We start from the raw sequence: 21,919 nt of genomic DNA, 5'->3' as shown, positions 1-21,919 counted from the left end.
TCTTCCACTCTTCGTCACAATCTTACACATTCCTTTGCTGAAAAACAAATCTGCTTCTTGCGGCTCTCTTCTATAACCGGAAGAATGGGTGAATATTGACGAACGACGTGAAATGCATGACAGCTATGGTAGTTAAGATCGTTGTGTAATTTACATTGTAACATAACGGTACGGTCAAAGTTTCAGGAGACATTTATCACCTCTAGAAAGAGACAATCCAGAAGCGCTTTATGTCCATGTTGGAATGCATTTTATACGGGGTTCTACAGTACCTTATTCGAGGAAAACAATCTACCATTATGCCACATGGAACAAACATCCCGCCGACGACGATGTTATGAGATAGAGCGCACAAGCTGGGACTGGAGTAGAACGGGGCAGGAAATTGACTGTTTCCTTTTTAAGGTAATCACCCTTCTACTTCCGGCGCTCTTAACCTGCTTACGTTCGCGCTCACAAATTGTAGTTTCCGCCAGTAGCAGCACAGATTTGAACTTGTAACACCATGACTCTAATACTCTACTGATTTATTTTGCTTTTGTTTTATTTAAAATTACATCTTTGAGCTTCTGTAAATGTGTTTGATTGAATAGATAACACAAAATTGTATACTGTTTTCTTTATACAAATTTTGATGTCATGGTTTGGTTCTATGCAATGTAGTGTATCTGTCATTTAAATTCTTTGTCCCATTTGGAGGGAACAAAACTTACTGTATATAATTGTAATTTTGTGTGAATAATTTTTTGTAGAGATGTCAATATGTGTAAATGTTTTGTTTTATTTAATGCATTTGGTTGCTGTTATGTAAACTGCTGATCCTCACTTAGGATTCTTAGTTATTCTGTATGTAAAAGTTGTTGTGGTTCCCCTCGGGAACGGAACTGTGTAGCGCGCGCAAATTGTGGCTGGCCTATGTAGAAAAGGTGGAACTGATAGTCAGTCGGGGACGAGCTACGAGTCGGGGACGAGTTACTAAACTGTGCACTGCCATGTAAAAGATGCATATTGTGCTGGTTCCGAGAGAGGCTGTTCTGCTACTTTCCAATGCCTCGGAGGGATGGATAAATAGCTGGAACGATTCTGGATTTGGTATTCATCATCGCCACCAAGAAGGGCTAGAGTCCAGCTATTCTGTCTGCGAATCCACCTACCAACATGCAGTTGCCACCACGTTGCGCAATCACCGTAACGGAATACTATAATGATGTACAGTGAAGGATCAGCTTAATGGATGTGCTAATGTGCTCAAATATAAGGTAATTTATATCTGAATTTATGTACCTACGCCGGCCGGTGTGGCCGTGCGGTTAAAGGCGCTTCAGTCTGGAACCGCGTGACCGCTACGGTCGCAGGTTCGAATCCTGCCTCGGGCATGGATGTGTGTGATGTCCTTAGGTTAGTTAGGTTTAATTAGTTCTAAGTTCTAGGGGACTGATGACCTCAGAAGTTAAGTCGCATAGTGCTCAGAACCATTTGAACCATTATGTACCTACCTTGATTTTTCTCCTCGTCATAACACCTCTCAGGTTCCTCTCCGTTTGAAATAAAGTGATTACCGAGTGTCCCTACTGAAATAACAATAAATCACAGTGTTTTGCTAATCGATGCCTCTTGAACATAGTAAAAAAAAGTTAAAGTTAATGTAGCTTGCTGAAAATAATTTTCCTAGTAAAACTGCTTATTAATGTGCTGATGCCTACTTCAAAATTAAAAGTTCTTAAGATTGAGGCTTATAAAGTTTTGCTTGGTGAATGATCACATTACTGCCTGATGTAAATCGCAGAAGGTGAGTCAGTATCTTACATATATGTTAATTCTGTGTCTCACTGTAGTAAAACTGGAAAACTGCAGTTGTGAATCGTTATATACTCATGACAGAAGGAGATTAACGGAATAAGAGCAATAAATCACTTAACGAGCAGCATTAATCTTACTGGGAACAGGATATATTGTAACGTTGTCGCATCTAGCCCCCCGAGTCAGTGTATACAAGACAGTTGACACCGTCCGCTTAGTTAACACACACTGACAGGCCAAAATAGACAAACGCAGTTATCTTTAACATGGAACACCGGCAAAATCCAGATGGCAACCACAAAGCTACGATTTTGTTACTGCAGTGTTTAGTTCGGTTAGTTTCTAGGCGCGCACTGGTCACAGAGATGATGCAGTCTACGACGACGACGACTACGACTACGGCAACAGCAGCAACAACAACAACGGTGCGAAGGCGCACCTGGGAGGAAGTGGCCACGACAAGTGAAAGTGAGCGTTCTTTTTGGGGGACAGAAGTTGTCAGCAAGTGGAAACTTTACAGGTCGCTTCAAAACGTATGATCTGTAACAGCAGTCCCAATGCGACCCGTAGAACATTACCATTCACAGTTGCACGAAACTATTTCAGTCTTCAGTTCAGCGAATGGGAATCCATACCCACCTCAATATCACCACAACGCACGGCATTATGGGATTAATGATTACCGTGTACATCAAATACTGTCAGTTAGTTTGAGCACCACAGTTACTGTGACCACGCAACGAATACATCTGATAATCGTGAGTAGATTCAGATAAACAATGTTAAGGCCTAAAATAAAATATATGAATGCAGTTCTATCTCCGAACTGCCAATAAGAGGGAAAGTATTAAGTAATGCATAAAAAAGAGTAACCCTTTATGAAATGCACTCTTGGTAGCAATCAGTAAAGAAATCCTTAGTAAATTCACAACTAAGTATCAAATATTAGTATGTGCTCTTAACGAGATTTGGTTAGGATAAGGATTGGTGTTTCAGAGGGCTTGAAGTATTCCGATATGATACGGAACATGGATATGGAAGGAGAGCACAGATGATAGAAATAGTATTGACAACAATTCCGTCTACCTAAATTCCAAAATATTGACAGTTATGCCAGACAGTATGTCAACATGAAAGACATAATCGTTACACGGGTAAGCCACGAAAACAGACGCAGCTAGAGGTAGACTGCAGTGAGTATACGCTTTTCGTAACTTTACCTTTTTATTGAAGCTATGCAGAAAGTTGTACAAGGGTCCCTCGGCTTATATTTTTATTTTCGTGGAAAAATGAGAGACAGAAGCTTCACTTCTGCTTGCTCATTACTGCGATAAAATACAGTAAATTAAAACAAATTTATTGCTATTGGTGCTGTTGTTGTTTTCAGTAGAATTTTCATTTAACTTTTCCTTAGTTCCATTTTCTATTTGTATTTTTTTAATACAGTCTGGACGTTTTATGGCGTATTGTATAACGTTGAGTCATTGAAACACATGCCCAATTGAATACAAATCCATACAGGCAATAAAAACGTAATTTTGTATGTATGTATGTATGGTCCTCATCTCCTCCAAAACCACTGGACCGATATCAACCAAACTTGGTATACATATCACTTTAAATCTTTAAAGAATCGCTGTGGACGTAAGAATCACCTGCCTACCAAAGGCGGGGGATGACCGTGAAGAGGAAGTGTAGACCACGACGCGGGAGGACCCAGAATTTATTCATTCAGTATTTGAGTATGAGAGCATTTAGTGACTTGAAAAACCTAAATATAATTTCAGACGTTTACGAAAGTTTTTACCATTGACATCCACCACGAAATTATGAAAGGAAAAAAAGTTTATCGTTTAATACATATTTACTGTTCACGCAGTAAAACTGCCGTATCATCATTTACGTTTTAATTTATTAATTCTTTACTACTAACTACATTCGAGTCACATTTAATTCACGTATACCACTGAATGCAGCTGCGAATTAATTTGATTTTACGACACATAGTTCAGGAGATGTGACATCACGAATACTGAGATGTGCGAAAAACTGCCGCATCATACATGACGTATAAATTCACTACTTCTTTACTACTATGTTCGCAACAAATTTAGCAGACAGTATCCACATATTGCGCTGAATGCACCTAGGAAATTATGTCATTGTACGACATGTAGTTCAGGAGTGTAACATAATTAACATTGAGCTCCGTGAAAACGAAACTGCATGGCGAAATTCGCTGGAGATACAGGTGAAATATGTGTGCTACATGTTACATATATGTGAAATATATGTGATATGTGCTCTTTTGGGCAATGCAACAGATAAAAAAGTCTTACTACACCCCTGGGTCGACTTCAAACAAACTTGGCACACATATTACTTACTACCTGGAAAGAAATACTGGGAGGTGTGCCGGGGGGGGGGGGGGGGGGGGGTAAGAACCAGCAACCTAGTATTGGTATTGGAATGGGTTCGATAACGTGGAGAGAGAACAGGGGGACGAAGAGATGGACAAACAGAGAGGGAGAAGGAGGAAGTAGTCACAGATAGGGGGAGGGGGAGAACATTGACAGAGAGAGGGTGAAGGGGAGAGGGGCACAGAAAGGAAAGAGGAGAGGAGACGAGCTGTGCAGAGAGACAGGGGCGAGGAAATGGAGGCGCTCAACTGCGCTGTTTTCACCACCCATACAAATTCCCAACCTTTGCTCAGCCCAATCTCGCTACTTTCAGGAATGATGATGAAATGATGAGGACAGAACAAACACCGAGTCATCTCGAGGCAGGTGAAATTCCCCGACCAAGCCGGGAATCGAACCCCGGGAGAGGAGGAGATAGTGGGTAGGAGGAGATAGATGAAAGAGAAGGAGATGGACTTAAAGAGGGGAGGAGGAAATATACAAAGGCGGGAACAGCAAATGCACAGGGGAGGAGGAGCAGATGGATAGAAACTGGGGAGGAGCAGATGGACAGAGAAAGAGGGGCGTAGCAGATGGACAGAGGGACAGGAGTAGATGGATAAAGGGCTGTAAGACGTGGACAGAGTGAGGGGAGAGAAGGAGATGAACATAGGGTGGGGCAGGGAAGACGGACAGAGGGAGGGGAAGGAGGAGATGGGCTAACAGAATTGGAACACATATGCAGGCAACACCGGTAACTCATCTAATTAATTAAATAATGAAACACAAATCATCACCTGATTTGCGTTTTGAGGGATTTGCCTAAGCTTAAATCACGTGCTTTGTACATACCTGAACTAGATCGAGGTAGAGCCCTGCGCACACCATTCCCGCGCCGGCAATGAGGAAAGCAGGCAGCACCTGGCGTATGATGTCGCAGTAGGTCTCCGGCACGTCTTCACCTGGTGTCTCCTCCGTCATCTGCTCGAGGAAATCTCCGGAATCGTCCCGCGTGGTCGTCTCAGTCTCCACCCGGTCCACCTCCCCCTGCTGAGGTCCGCTTTTGACAACGGATAATTCCTCCCTACTGGCGCAAGCATTGATGTCGAAGTCTGCCCCGTTGGTGGCATCGATGTACGGGACATCGTCATCGTCGCCAGCCGCTTGGAGAGCTTCAAGGAATTCCAATTCATGCTCCTCACACGGTCCCGCAATACCACCTTGCTCCTCTGCAAGAAAACACAGTACCAGCACTAAAGACCATCGCCTTAACGGTAGAAGTGAGGCCTGTTGGCACATTAAGTTATTTTACGTTCATTTAAATTAACTAACTTAACACTTATGCAACCATGAAGATTTTCTTTTGCCTGTACATAAATGAAAGATATCAGTATATGTACATATGTGTGAGAGAGTCAGCGACCGAATGCGATGAAAACTAATTATTTCTCTCTACGTTCGGAATATATTTTTTTTTTTCATTTCAATGACCTCTGTGATGATAGAGGCAACGGAATTACTTACGCAGACGGAAAGCTACATAGTTTGTAAGAAAATCATGTGACATTTCTGGAAAGATATTTTCGCATCTTTGACGTGGAAAGCGATTAATATTGTAATCTAAATATGAAAGCAGGTTGCGCAAAGAAAAATCACGCATCCAGGTCGTTCATATATTGAAATTTTTATAAATAGAGTAAATTTAGCGTAAAACCTACAATCATTGAATGTGCTGTTGTGAAATGAATAATCCAAACCGTAATGGTTCTTGGTGTACACAAGAAAACAAGCACACCAGACAAAAAAATTGTAACGCTAATATCCTGTAATACCGCTTCCAGCCTTGACAACGCCTTCAGTTCGCCGAGGGAGGGAGACGACCACTTCCTTCAGGTATGCGATAGACAGCTGATATGACTCATTGATTATTTGATGTCGCAGAGCTGCCAAATGTCGGGAACGGTGATTGCTACGTTTCATCCGCTATTCCGTATGGTTAGAGAAATTTTCTATAGGTTTAAGATCGGGTAATTCAGCGGACTAGTCGAGTGCGCGACTTGTGCCTGATTGCCACCCAGGAACGCCTGCGTGCAGCCCCGTGATCGCGGCTGTTGTCGTCTTGGAAGACGTGAGTGTACACGGCGTACTCATCATAAACGTGGAGAAGAAAGGGCAACGCTTGATCACTGATACTGTTGAAATAAATGTCCTGCTTAATCAGTAGGGCTAAGTCATGGCACGCAAAACATCCCTAAAACATATCAAAACGATCTCGGTACGAATTACACCATTTACGTACGCGTGTTAAACGCCTCATAGAACTGTCAGTGCACTCGATTTCTTGCATTACTTGAAAAGAGGCAAAACTGCCCCTCGAAGACCCGCTCCCTACGCGTCCAGTCAGTTACTTTTGTACGGGACTCCAAACGTCCTGTGTATGCAGTTTCTTTCGCAACCTTTCCTCGGAAACTGGTTGAGATAGACCTGCATTCATGAACAACTACGTTTTCTGTCGTGTATAAAACCGACTGTCAGTGACACTTGTATGCGGTCCTGCCAGTTAGCATCTTTCTTACAACCACTGCTCTTACGTCGTGTTACGTGACTAAGAGTGGTACACTATTCGTTTTAGACGGTCCTCACTGATACACGATCTTCATGCAGTGTATAGTCATGTGCATGTCCAAACGCGATAGCCCTTTCTGACATTCTATCGCGTCTCCACACCGACTCACTTTACCCCGCTGATTCCACGCAACTGACTGGGATATAAATACCATTATATGTTATGACTTAGATCTGCAGTAGAGTCATATGATCACCTGGTACAAGTTCCACACCACCTCCATCACTCGAAAGCTTCAGTGGTGGCTCATATTTATAAACATTTTAAGTAAAAAACATGAAAAAGTTAATCAGCATTTGCAACTAGAAGTGTTAAATACTAACAGGCAAATGCATCCACTGATAGAAGGACGGCTGTAGGTCACTTCTAATGGTGGATGCCAGGAAACACGTCGGCTTAAGTTATCCTCGGTGGAAGCAGGATAGTACTGTATGCGCCACTTTCAAACCATGCATCCTAGCAGGAAGCAACGAGATACTAATGAGCATATCGCGTTTGGTCTTTAGAGCTGGTAAACCTTCGATAAATATCAACAAAGAGGCTCGTTACAGATCAAGTATATGGTATGATCGAAATCTTTTTGTTCTTTCGGCAGCGATATTAAACAGATTTCCATTTACACACGTTGTTTAACTTAATAATTTTCTTAGCTTACCAGGAAAATACATTCATATCTGCTTTCAATAGGAAATAGAGTTGCATTCTTTTTCATTTACAGCAACATGTTCTACGGTTGTAGGTTTAAATTCATTAATAAAATATTTAAAACCTGTTCCTCCTCGATTCATGATCCTACGTCCGATATTTACAACTGTATTAATGTAATAACAACAGATTATTTCAAGGCTATGTGAATATTCTTTTAGAAATGCGTACATGGCTTCCTTCCCCATCGTGCTACGAGTAACGTTCAAAAATAACATAGTGGCCTACCTCCCTGCAAGTCTTACAGTGATGAAGACTGTGGAGATTCTTTTCAACTTTGACGAGCTACTTTGTAGCTCCTAACAAGTATTTTAAGACGTCTCGAAAGAACACATTTAATATCCTCCGTACTCGCGTTAGATTTTTCTGTCTACACATCTGAATGTAGTCATAGGAGGCTGAAACCGCCCGTTATTTATATTGCAACTGCAGGTGGAAGTAAATTTGTTTGCAAATAATAGTCAGGAACCGCATCTCATACTTTACAGTACACTATCACCCGTCAGACACCCTCATGCCCTTCAGTAATTATGTACTGGATCTTTATCGACTGTATTTAGTGGTCAGTATTTCGCCGACGGAACTGTTCGAGTCCGATTTGCATACTAATTCAGTCAAGATGGTAGTCACTGATTCTTTATTTTCAAAGTTCTGCACAGGATTTGCTGATAATGTTACAATACTACAGTACTTCTCAGGGATGGATGGCGTATCAGAAGCAGTTAACATAAATATAGCTTCATACTTCTAGGTTAAAATTTGTGTTGTATGACGACAAAATCCACACTCAACAGTTGTCATCTATTAAAAATCGTACAGGGGTTGAACAAAAATATGGAAACACCACGAGCAATGCATCCTTGAACATAAATGCTGATGCTACCCATGCTTGTAGGTTGTGCTGTTGTAGTCGACCACGAACGGCAACTTCCAACATACTTGATACGTTGCAAGTGTCAGAAGTGCTCAAAACAGTGTTCTGAGTAGTTGGGAGTGCATTATGTCACAGCTAAGTGAATTCGAACGTGGGTACTCGTGTGGCAGTGCATCCCTGACCAAGGAAGCCGAAATGTTTGGTACCTCAAGAGGCAACGTATCGAAGATGTATACTGCATACTCCGGTAAACATCATCCACTAAAACACAACACGAAAGAAAGTTGTGTTCAGTAATCGTGACGGACGGTCACTGAAGAGGATTTGACGAAAAACAAGAGGACGGGAGCTGCAAAATTTACTGCGGAACTGAATTTCGCATTCGCTATCTCTGTCAGCACCAATACGACACGAAAGGAGCTCCATAAGCTGGGACTTGTAAGGCGAGCTGGAATTCCAAAACCATTCATCAGTGATGCAATTGCCCGTAACAGGAAAACGTGGTGCCGAAGCCATAAAACCTAGACTATGGAGCAAGGAAATAACGTCGTTTGGTCCTATGAGTCCTGTTCCACACTGTTTCCAATTTCTGCCCGAGTTTACATTCAGGAGTCAAACATGGTGGGGGTTCGGTTATGATTCGTGCATCCATATCGGGGTCTTCCACGGGCCCCATGGTCACTCCGCGAGGTCGAATTACTGCCAAAGATTATGTGACCATTTTGGGTGATGTCTGTTCCCCAGTGGTGATACTGTGTTACAAGACGACAGCGCCCTTCTTCACGCGGCTCGGATCGTCCAGGACATGTTTTGTGAACACAAAGACGACTTGTCGCATTTCCCCTGGCCGCCACAGTCACCAGTCGTCTTTGTGGTATACTTTGGTGAGAAGGATGCGTGATCGCTGTCCACCTCCATCATCCCTATCTGAAATTTCCACTATTTTGCATGAAGGATGGTATAAGGTACCCTCGAAAACTGTACAGGACCTGTGTATATCCATTTCGAGACGACTGGAAGCTGTTTTAAATACGGTTTCCCTACGCCGTATTAGGCAGCGAAATGTGTTGTGCTTTTCGTGTCTGCATATTTCTGATCACCCCTTGTAGGTCTTGCGGCTTAACTTTTATTTCAAACTTTTGTTTTTATTTGGAACTCTTTCTCATTGCTGCAATAAAAGTGTTTACAGTTTCCTATAATGCACATTCAACGGAGCTGTCTAAGTCAGTAACAGTCGCTGTCTCTATCGGATAAAGTATAATATAGCTGATATCCTTCCGCACTACAAAGGAATTTGCTGAAAATCTACAACAAATGGAAATTAAAAAAGTGTCTATATAAAAATTGTCTATAGCACAAGAATGGGTAATCTAAATCAGCCATCTGCCGCTGCATTTGACAGAAAGTAAATGTTACACAAATAAGTAGAAAGAAATCAGAAATGAAAAGTTGCACATAAAAATGTTTATAGCTCAATAACACCAATAGAACAACAAACAGACATTGCAACACACAAATACGAGGGAACGTATATGGAACACTTGGTCGAAATACTAGAAATGCTTGTAGCGCAACCTGGAAAACAGAAATAAAGAGAACAGAAACGTAACATACACACTGGTTAAAAGTAGGAAAGTAATCGTAGACGGCGGTGTTAACGTAATTAGCGGAAGTGACATTTAGAGAGAAATAGGCGACAAGAAATGCGGAGGCTGTGTTCTGAGGGTAATGAGTTGTTTACGTCACGGACCAAGCCCTCCAGACTGACAAAATCACCATGCGAATCATTAAAGTTCTTCGTGCGTCACACTTGCCACGCCAAACTGGCGCATGATGTCATACAATCAGACCTCAATCCATGAATTACCATGGTAGAGCAAACGTTAATGCAATTGGTAGGAACGCGTAGAAGTATCTCCAAGATATTTTAGAGTCCTCACGAAGGCAGAAACAAGCTGTCTCATAGCTACAGTAAATCGAGACCCGGGTGGATACTATCATAATCACCAATGCTGCATTCTAGAGTAAGTTAGTACCCTATTACGCGACTTATCTGGTATCTTGTCCGTTTGAAACTTGAGAAAAAAACGCAGTAAGAATAAAATTATACGCAAACACAGATTATACACATACTGTACACAAAAAGTAACGATTCAGTGCAAAATTAATAGTCGAAAATGGACACATAGCAATCTGGTGGCTTGTCCGTTTGAAACTCGAGAGAAAACTCCGTTAGTGAAAATAAAGTTGTATGCAAACATAGATTGCACATATACAGTACACACAAAGTAACAATTTAATGCAAAATTAATAGTAAAAAATGGACACATAGCAAGATCTCAGCAACTGCATGACTCAGGGTACATGAACTAACATGCAGCCACTGACAGGCATTACGTGCGGAGAACAGACGAGCAGGCCTCGGTTCATCTTCGTTACATACCCCATTTGTGAATTAAAACTGCCACGGTAGAGGAGTTGTAGGAAACGTCGCTGTCCGACATCCTTGCTGGGATCGGCAATCGCTGGGGAGTTCTTTTTTGCTAAGAACAGCCAATAAATACAGAAATACTACTGAAAATGTAAGTGAAGTGAGAAACATTCATGTCCATAAGTTAAGGCATCTTCGAGATCTATGAAAAAGAAAACATTGTATCATTGTGACATTGTGCGGACTAAACAGTGATGAAACACCACGGAAACACGTGACTTAGTTGAAATGGCAGTACGAGACAGTTTAGTCTTCCAACAACAGTCTGTGTTGGCAGATACTTGTACTGACTATAGTGGCCATGACTGTGCTTCGTGTGCGTTTAGTAAACGTTAATAGAGTCGTTGGGAAACAGGATGGCAGAGCAATCACTGGTGTATGACGTCAAATGTCACCGGATATTTTGCAGATTAAAGGCCAGTCACAGTACGCGAGAGGTGGGTGGTGGGGCGAATATGGAATGACGTATGGCTAAGAGGAGATTCCAGGACGGAGAAAGTATTCAACGGTGGTCGGCCTCAAGGCGAGTCTGCTTGTCTTAAGTGTTCGAGGGCTGCTAAACGTGGCTCACAATTAACCGCAAGCTTCACAAACATAGAGGATCAAGCGTTTTGTGAAAGCATGTACAAATCCCTTTCTCCTTCTCACAGTCCAAAGATAATTTTACACGCATCAGTTTTGTGCATCGAATATGTCGAACTCAGACAAGGACGGTACGCTTGATTGCTTTAAGAATAAAAGCGGGGAAGCAAACGTGATATGAGATGAACGGAATGAAGAAGGTAGTCATACGATACCGTAATGAGTGAGTGGAAGATACACCCCTAAGATTAGTTTAATTATCTTAACATGAACGAAGAAAAGAGAGAGAAATTTTGTCTCTCGTAAGCCCTTTGATTGAAAAGTAAGAAGCTATCATGAAAGCAAAAATGCAGCCCCAGAAACTATAATTAAAATCCTATGATTTTTCCCGTTCTCTCCTTCAGTTGTTACTCAAGGAATTTATCTTTTTAATAACGACATTTGTTACTTGCAGCAGGGTCAATTGCTATTTGTATGTTCTGTTAAAACAGATAAAATTCAACATAACTCTTCACCCTATCGTGATAAGCTTTCGATGTAATGCTCCAAAGCAATACTGGTTTTAAATGCTCAAGTAAGCTTATACTTTTCCAGCAACTGGTTTACTTCAGATCGTACAATACGATGACACATAGAGACTGCCACACAGGTGTCGTTTATTGTATGCGTCTACACAAAGTTGGTTCTCATGTTCAAGAGTACAGAAAGTGCACTCTTTCACAAGCTTGTATAGTTGAAAATCGATGAGACACTAAGTTGGGGTGAAGTCCTACATGGTGAGTGAGCCTTTTTCGCGGTGCGTAGGGTCCTGGATTCCACCTAATGGACGCTAACAACTGCAGACCGCACTGTGGTGTTGTGGTAGGCAAATATTTGGAACCTGAGGGCATCACGCATCTTGCATTGCCAGCTTGCTTCCCGAAGTTAAACCCAGTTTGATATGAATGGGATGCTCTAGTCCAAGCGATTGAGGCCCAAATAACGCCAATACAGGGCATTGCTGACCGCGAGAGAGCACTCATAATATAGGGGACGGGTTATAACAAGCTTGAACATCCATCCCGAATTGCTACGCGAAAGTATTACATCCTGCTTTTACGTTTTATATGCAACTGATGGAATGGCGCAATACGCAATTAATGCCGCACAAGATCCATGTGCAATTTTCCAGTAGGTCCATGCTGTGTATCCGTTGCAGTGTCACGTGTTACAGTGGTGCCAGAGCACTGTTTAGTACACACTTCACTTGCGTGACTAATGTTTTTATGAAGACATGAAGTGTCCTTAAGGTGTAGACATAAGTGTAATAATATAACTGCAGGACTAATCATGTCATAACAAATAGCTCACGAAAACAATATTTCACAATGACATATATGTACAGCAAGTCGTCGAAAAATGTAGTTCTCACAATAAATATCATCTCTGACAGAAGCTTTATGTCACAGGATGTTACCTGAAACATCTCACAAGAAAGTTCCTTAGCGGTTTGAGAATTTAGATAGTATAATGAAAAAAATTTGTGAAGTTTTTGCAAAGTCAGCGAATCCAAAATAACAGCCTTAGGAGGCAGCATCATCTTTCAAAAGGGGTACTTACTGTTAATTGAACCTCTGCCCTTTATCTCCTAAGTCAGTTTTTGTTTTGTTTTGAATTACCCAAACAAAAGTAACAGCTGAGCTTAACCACACCTAGCAGGCTAGACATCATTAGTCTTAATGTAATGACATAGCGTCTGGTGTCCCTACTAAAGAAGTGATCATTATGAAAAGAGGTTAACTATTTCATTTACAGTTCGGCGAAATGTAAATTATCGAACTTCATATGCACTGAAATTACCAGTACAAAAGCAATTAACTGCAACTAATACGCATTCCAGCAAATACAACAAGGCATATTATCGTAAACAGCTGGAGACTAATTTAAAACGGAAATTTGTTTTTTCCTATAACATGTTCCGACAGTAGAATTGTAAAAATATGTGTGAAATCATATGGGACTTAACTGCTAAGGTCATCAGTACCTAAGCTTACACACTACTTAACCTAAATAATCCTAAGGACAAAAACACACACCCATGCCCGAGCGAGGACTCGAACCTCCGCCAGGACCAGCCGCACAACCCATGACTGCAGCGCCTTAGAACGCTCGGCTAATCCTGTGCGGCGTAGAGTTGTAATTTAAATTTTACTGGTTACTTTAAGGAAAGGTAAGTATTTACTTTCCCATACCGTAACAACTACCAAACAGACAGCAGCCTGCCTCATCTGTTATGGACGAATTCAGAAACAACAGTGCAGGTCAGAGAACAGCAGAATAGATTTCGACTGGGACGATCGTTCATAGACGGTACACTTACTGCTCTGACTATCTTGGAGAAACAAGCAGTTTAAGATGTTGAGGGTTCCTGAAGACCTTTAGCATAGTACAGCACAGTATACTATGGTGCACCATGCTAAGTGCAGATGACTCAAACGGTTATACAATAATTTTATGTAAGTTTACTAGAAGGATCAAATTATGGAACTTACTTCCCCAGCCATTCTCAGTCTAAAAAGAACTGTGAGAAAACTTTCGTATGGTACCTAATAAATAAAAAGAATATTATGTAAACGATACACTTAATGAAAATTGAAAGTTTAAATATTATGTAACAGGAATACTTGATGGAGATACAATTTTATGCATCCTTTCCAGCGCAGGCGATCCGATTACTACAGGTCGGGGTATGGATTACCTAAGCTAAATGCTGCGAAAATTAGAAAAAGCATACGAAGATCGAGGATTCTAGATTAATATGAAAAACCTAACACCATTCAGTAAAGAAAAATACGTTCAACTGACAAAAATCAAAGACATGATGCTTTCAAGTACTCCAGAATAATAGAAGCGCATCTCACATCAGTATCAAAGTAGAAGACTACAGACGATTTCAATCGTCTGAAATAACACTATAACAAAAAAACGAAAGACATAATCCATAACATTTTCTTGAAACTGTTCACGTATGGTAGAGAGACATAGGAATTGAATAAGACACAGAGAAAGATATGTGTACAGATGGAAATGAACTTTCAGAGAAAAGTCTGAGACAGTTTAGGACCCGGTGAAAAACGGTTCCATAAAATAAATTACAGTAGTGAATTAACAGTCGCAGTATGGTGATGGAAATACCTGTTCTGCATATTTCGTACAACGTTTCTGATGTTTCACCTACAACGGCAGAAGATAAGGTTAGAGTAATGTGCTCGGTTCAAAAATGTTCAAATGTGTGTGAAATCTTATCGGACTTAACTGCTAAGGTCATCAGTCCCTAAGCTTCTACACTACTTAACCTAAATTATCCTAAGGACAAACACACACACCCATGCCCGAGGGAGGACTCGAACCTCCGCCGGGACAAGCCGCACAGTCCATGACTGCAGCGCCCTCGACTGCTCGGCTAATCGCGCGCGGCGCAATGTGTTCGGTTCTTGCTATTTCTACAACGATAAAATACGCAGAAACCCGCTCGGTATGTACTTTACGGAGGATGTTAAATAGGATCAGTAGTGGAGAACTTTATATATAAAGGTTTGTACACTTGTAAGGCCTAGGAAGCCTATTTATAGAACCCTGTTGGGTAAAGATGTTACATATTACTTATTACAATTAAGTCAATGTGCATTCTTATTAAGTAGCAAATTAAGGCAGTAAGCAAGTAATTCATCAGTGACGGTGGAGTGCAGAAATCAGGCAAGTATGGAAGACGTAGTCATCAAACTTGACAGTAAAAATGTGAAAGCTATTACAGTTAGTGACCGAAGGAAACATTTCAATTTCCGATTTATCACTGTGTGTGAGAGGAGGATAGTGATTGGTCAATACAAACTAATTCAAATGTTTGAAGTGTAATAGTGGTTTGTTAATGCAGTCCAATTCAATTAGAGAAGGAGTCTAGTCAATAAATAAACTTGGCACACGCATGACCCAGTGACCAGTCGGCGTATGTGCACAGTTCAGTATTTTCCGGGAGAGAGGCTCGAATCTTGTAGTGGGCATGAGTTTCGTTCAGCTGTGACCAGAGCTGGATGTAGGCAGGTAGCTACTAGGTGTGACCCACTGACAACCACTCTACCTGAAACGAAATCACTGAGTGGCATCTGAGAAGTAGTGAAGTGTCTCTCATGAAAGCTTGCGTTGAAGTATCCATATAAAGTCTCACACTAGACTGATGACTCCCACAGTGTACTGCAAAGTTTTCCTTGCGTATGTCCATACCTCCGATTGGCCACCTCTGATTCTTCTTTGCACGTTTCGAATGATTTGCCACCAACTTTCGTAACTGTTGTATAACGCCTTCTCCTTCCACTCTATAAACACACATTCTCCAAGAAAGTTTTTCTCTGAAACTATTATTTCACTACATTTTCTCTAATACCCGAAAGCTCGATACCCGGTGTACGTGTTCATTTATCGGCTCTGTCTTTGAAAAGCATGTTTATTCTTCAAATTACTTGCAAACTTATTGCTGGCAAAAACATGGAGTGAGTATATATCCATGCCGTCCGGTAAGACATTGGCGCTTGGCGACCGTGCTGTAGTGGCTTTCATGGTCTGCCTTCAGACCGAGTTTCCAAGCAACTATCATTCCTTCCGTCCAACAGCGGCAGACTTCTCATCTGTCTCACTAAATAACTCCTGGTTGCTGCCACCCCCTCCCCCTCCCTCCACCCCCCCCCCACTCCGCCAGTGACTGTGGTCAATTCCTGACTTAAGTAATTGATAATACCAAACATTATTTGCATTTAAGACACCGTGATCCGCAAAAAAACCTATGTTGTCTTGGGTCCATACACCTTACTGTTATTTAGTAATTGTATTCATTGTTTTCCTCAAAGTGATCAGTGACTACATAAATCCAAGTGATGATCAGTACCTACATCTGCGTACGTACCACGCGCGCCACCGTATGATGCATAGCGGAAGGTATCTTGTACCACTCCTAGTCATTTTCTTTCCTCTTCCACTTACAAATAGGGTGAGGGAAAAGCGACTGTCTATACGTGTCCGTACGAACCGTAATTTCCGTTATCTTAGGAGTTCTTAGATTAAGTGTGGAGAGATCGGTCGCGAAATGGAAACCACAGTGAAAATCAAGAATCTTTTACTAGCAACAGTTAGCTACACCTTCCAACTACTACTCTACATAGCTGCAACTCCGACTTCGACATTTGTCGTAGTTGTCCAACTTTCCAATACACTCGTCATAGGCGGCAGCCGACTGTGTTTTCGCCAATTCTCTACGCTGGTCTGCAGCTAGTTGCTTGTAGCAAAATGCTGTTTTCATAGCCAGTGGTTCATGTGAGCAGAGATGAAACTCTGAATGAGCCAATTACGGGGTGTATTGTGGATGGTCAAAGACTTCCCATCAAAAACACTGCTGGAGCATCTTCATTGCCCCTGCAGAGTGCGGCCGATTTGCCCCTGCAGATTGCGGCCGATAATTGTCATGAAGATGGAAACGCATGACAGTTATGTTATGTGGGCTGTACAACGTCAGGCGAAATCCCTCACCAGGCCCTCATACTTGGAGGGAGACACTATTTTCTAGGAATTTTTACGTGTATACTGTGCCCTCAGAACTGGAAAGAGCGAGGTGACGCGATCGACGGGTATGATACAGACACTAGGGACACAACATATTTGTGCAAAGCTTCATCGAATTTTCGCTGTGATTTCCATTTCGCGGACCTTACTATCTGAAGAGCCTCCGTACGTTGGCGGCACTAGAATCTTTCTGCAGTGAGCTTCAAATGCCGGTTATCTAAATTTTCTCACCAGTGTTTCACGAAAAGAACATCGTTTTTCCGCGAGGGATTCCCATTTGACCACACTCGTCTACTGATCGAACCCACCGGTAACAAATCTAGCAGCTTGCCTCTGAAATGCTGGAATGTCTTCATTTCATCCAACCTGGTGGTAAAATGGTTCAAATGGCTCTGAGCACTATGGGACTCAACTGCTGAGGTCATAAGTCCCCTAGAACTTAGAACTACTTAAACCTAACTAACCTAAGGACAACACACACATCCATGCCCGAGGCAGGATTCGAACCTGCGACCGTAGCGGTCGCGCGGTTCCAGACTGTAGCGCCAGAACCGCTCGGCCACCAGCGGCCGGCCCTGGTGGTAATCCAAAACACTCGAGCAGTACTCAGTAATCAGTCGTATGGGTGTTGTATGTTGGGTCAGCTTTATAGATGAGCTACACTTTCCTAAAATTCCCACAATAAAGTGAAACTGAACATTCGCGGACACTACTGACGCCCTTACGTACTTCTTTCATTTAAAATCACTTTGCAACGTTACGCCTAGATATTTAATCCACTTGACTGTATCAAGCAGTGCACTACCAGTCCTGTATTCAAACAATATGGCACTCTTTTTCCTGCTTATCTGTATTAACGTACATTTTTCTACATTTAGAGCAAGCTGCCATTCATCACGTCAACTAGAAATTTTGTCTAAGTCAACTTTTTTCTTCTTATAGTCATTAAACGACGACACTGTTCCGTACAGCACAGCGTCATGAGCAAACAGCCGCAGACTGCAGCTTGCCCTCTCCGTCAGACCCTAACCTAGGGCATTATTCCTTTTATGCTTCTACAACTACACTCCTGGAAATGGAAAAAAGAACACATTGACACCGGTGTGTCAGACCCACCATACTTGCTCCGGACACTGCGAGAGGGCTGTAAAGCAATGATCACACGCACGGCACAGTGGACACACCAGGAACCGCGGTGTTGGCCGTCGAATGGCGCTAGCTGCGCAGCATTTGTGCACCGCCGCCGTCAGTGTCAGCCAGTTTGCCGTGGCATACGCAGCTCCATCGCAGTCTTTAACACTGGTAGCATGCCGCGACAGCGTGGACGTGAACCGTATGTGCAGTTGACGGACTTTGAGCGAGGGCGTATAGTGGGCATGCGGGAGGCCGGGTGGACGTACCGCCGAATTGCTCAACACGTGGGGCGTGAGGTCTCCACAGTACATCGATGTTGTCGCCAGTGGTCGGCGGAAGGTGCACGTGCCCGTCGACCTGGGACCGGACCGCAGCGACGCACGGATGCACGCCAAGACCGTAGGATCCTACGCAGTGCCGTAGGGGACCGCACCGCCACTTCCCAGCAAATTAGGGACACTGTTGCTCCTGGGGTATCGGCGAGGACCATTCGCAACCGTCTCCATGAAGCTGGGCTACGGTCCCGCACACCGTTAGGCCGTCTTCCGCTCACGCCTCAACATCGTGCAGCCCGCCTCCAGTGGTGTCGCGACAGGCGTGAATGGAGGGACGAATGGAGACGTGTCGTCTTCAGCGATGAGAGTCGCTTCTGCCTTGGTGCCAATGATGGTCGTATGCGTGTTTGGCGCCGTGCAGGTGAGCGCCACAATCAGGACTGCATACGACCGAGGCACACAGGGCCAACACCCGGCATCATGGTGTGGGGAGCGATCTCCTACACTGGCCGTACACCACTGGTGATCGTCGAGGGGACACTGAATAGTGCACGGTACATCCAAACCGTCATCGAACCCATCGTTCTACCATTCCTAGACCGGCAAGGGAACTTGCTGTTCCAACAGGACAATGCACGTCCGCATGTATCCCGTGCCACCCAACGTGCTCTAGAAGGTGTAAGTCAACTACCCTGGCCAGCAAGATCTCCGGATCTGTCCCCCATTGAGCATGTTTGGGACTGGATGAAGCGTCGTCTCACGCGGTCTGCACGTCCAGCACGAACGCTGGTCCAACTGAGGCGCCAGGTGGAAATGGCATGGCAAGCCGTTCCACAGGACTACATCCAGCATCTCTACGATCGTCTCCATGGGAGAATAGCAGCCTGCATTGCTGCGAAAGGTGGATATACACTGTACTAGTGCCGACATTGTGCATGCTCTGTTGCCTGTGTCTATGTGCCTGTGGTTCTGTCAGTGTGATCATGTGATGTATCTGACCCCAGGAATGTGTCAATAAAGTTTCCCTTTCCTGGGGCAATGAATTCACGGTGTTCTTATTTCAATTTCCAGGAGTGTATAAAACAAAATTACACATTTTAAAAAAAAGTAGTCAGTTTCGCGAAAACCAGTAATTGTATTTCATTGAGAAACAGAAGTCTGAAATTTGGTTCAAAGGTGGCTACAACCTTTCTCTGGAACAGTACAAATGCATTGCGCCCTGTGACGTCACCCTCGGGCTTCGCGACGCCTCAAGTAGCAAGATGTTTAATCACGCGGAAAAGAAGGAGACAACTCAGAGGTTCGTGTGAGGAGTAATGACGTCACACTGGCACCAGTTTCACCACAATTACGTCTAACGCCACCGTTGAAATGTCACAGGATTGGAAGGTCTTCGCACCTCCTCTCACGTACATTTCACCCCTTCTTTTGACGCCACTGCTATGGAGATCACAAACGAGAACCCAGGGTTGAAATAACGCGCTTTTCTTATGAGAGGCCGAGGGGAACATTTCAGAAACACCACCGCCGCTCAGAATCGACACAAAGAGTTCTCAGGAAATGGCATAAAAGGGGCGTCAATGAAACCACCCCTTCCCTTGGGGCGTTGATGCCCACCCATTTCGCGGTCGATAACGACAGATCGCAGTGCAATGAGTAATAATGAGATGTTCTTGACAACGTTCGACACTGATTACATCCACCGGAGGATTCAACCCTACTCTGAGGACATCGGAGCACTGCAACCCATTGAACTTGACCTGACACCTTTGTGGTGTAATGCTAACACATTTTTTTGCTCTTGTATTCAGGGTGGAATCACTAGGGACCTTGAAAACCATTCGATGAAATCTGAACGTGATCCGAAGCAGAAAAGGCTGTTTATGCTCTTTCTGCCCTCTGGGTGATCATGGAGGGGTGAAATGTTGACATTTGTGTGAATAAGACGTCAAAGGGTTTCTCTAAGACCTCGCCAGGCCGGCAGCGTTCTCTGTGACATCCACACGCCTTTGCTGAGCACGTTAAAAATGTACCTGTCACAGACTAAGCCACGCATTTAGCTGAGTGGTGTCTCACTGCTGCTCTAACTTCTGAAGACAGGCAATGCCACCTAAGGGGTGTCGAAAGGATTGCCTGCCTTCAGGCGCTAGACAAACCGTGAGGCACTGCACAGCTAAATGTGTGGCTTAGTCTCTGACAGGTACATTTTCGATGTGCTCAACAAAGGTGAATCGATGGCACAAAGGGCACTGCCGACCTGGGGAGGTCTTAGAGGGACACTTTGCCGTTTCATTCACTCACATGTCAATATGGCACCTCTCTATGATCACACCATAGGAGGGCGCAAAGCAGGATGGCTGACAGAGCATAAACACACTTTTCTGCTTCGGATCACATTCAGATTTCATTCATTGTTTTTGAATGGTCCCTAGTGATTCCACCCTCTATACAAGAGCAAAAAAAAATGTGTTAGCACTACACTCCAAATGGATCAGGTCAAGTTCAATGGGTTGCAGCGCTACGATGTCCTTAGAGTACGGTTGAATCATCTGGTGGATATAAGCAGTGTCGAACGTTGTCACGAACGGCCTGCCATAATAAAACTGCGTGATTTCAACCCTGGGTGTCGCGATTGTAATCTCCACTGGAGAGGCATAAAAAAAAGGAGGTGAAATGTTGGTAAGAGAAGGTGTGACGAACTTCAATCATGTTTCACGTCCATGTTGGCGTTGAGCATAGTGGGGTGAAAACTGGTGCCAATGCAACATCATTAAGCCACCTTGCGATTCACACGAACTTCTGAGCAAAGTCATATTTCGCAGTGGGAGACAATTACAGGGTTTCACTCAAGTGACAACTATTCTTTGTGTAGTGTACTTGTCAAAGCATAACTATGAAAATATGTAATAGGGCAACCAACTGTGAGCCTAGAATTTTCTAATAATTACCTTCAAGACGTTTGAAAATAGTTGTAAAACAATACGAAATATGATAGCAATAAATCTCAGATTTCCATTATTCCAAATCGTCATACAATTATTCGCAATCGGTAGATGTTTTTAAATCCTTACATAAACGAAATGAGAAGAAAGACAACAATGCGTAGAAAATCAAGTACATTAAGTAATTATCCATTTTAGTTGGAATGAACAAGTAAAACTGTAACTACAATTCTTTCACTGCATGCACTGTATGAAAAGGTCTGTTTTCACTTATAATCTACTTCAGGGTACATAGCTCGTATTCACTGCTAATCGGTCCATATTCACTGTAGTGAAGATTTGCACTTTTGATGATTCGCAAAAGAACTTTGCCCTCAGAATTCTCTGGGGACTATCAACCCGCAGAATGAGTCATGTGTCACTTGCATACAGGAAAACATACTACATTCATCCCCTAAGTTTACAAATTACCTTAAACTACAATGCTGTTTATCCTCTGCAT

At 43.0% G+C, this 21,919-nt stretch overlaps 1 protein-coding gene across 1 annotated transcript in view; it reads right to left on the bottom strand.

The window, feature by feature from the left end:
• LOC126248451 (solute carrier family 41 member 1-like) overlaps positions 1-21,919 on the bottom strand; it is a 330,662-nt gene that overhangs the window by 185,077 nt on the left and 123,666 nt on the right. Inside the window, exon 2 of the mRNA XM_049949442.1 lies at positions 5,052-5,428. Coding sequence (XP_049805399.1) covers positions 5,052-5,180 — 129 coding nt within the window. The 5' untranslated portion in view covers positions 5,181-5,428. The remainder of the gene's footprint in view (positions 1-5,051; positions 5,429-21,919) is intronic.

Source organism: Schistocerca nitens, chromosome 3, assembly GCF_023898315.1.
Source record: "Schistocerca nitens isolate TAMUIC-IGC-003100 chromosome 3, iqSchNite1.1, whole genome shotgun sequence".
NCBI classification, from domain to species: Eukaryota; Metazoa; Arthropoda; class Insecta; order Orthoptera; family Acrididae; genus Schistocerca; species Schistocerca nitens.
The sequence above is the reverse complement of the archived record's forward strand: the minus strand, read 5'-3'. Positions and strand labels throughout refer to the sequence as shown.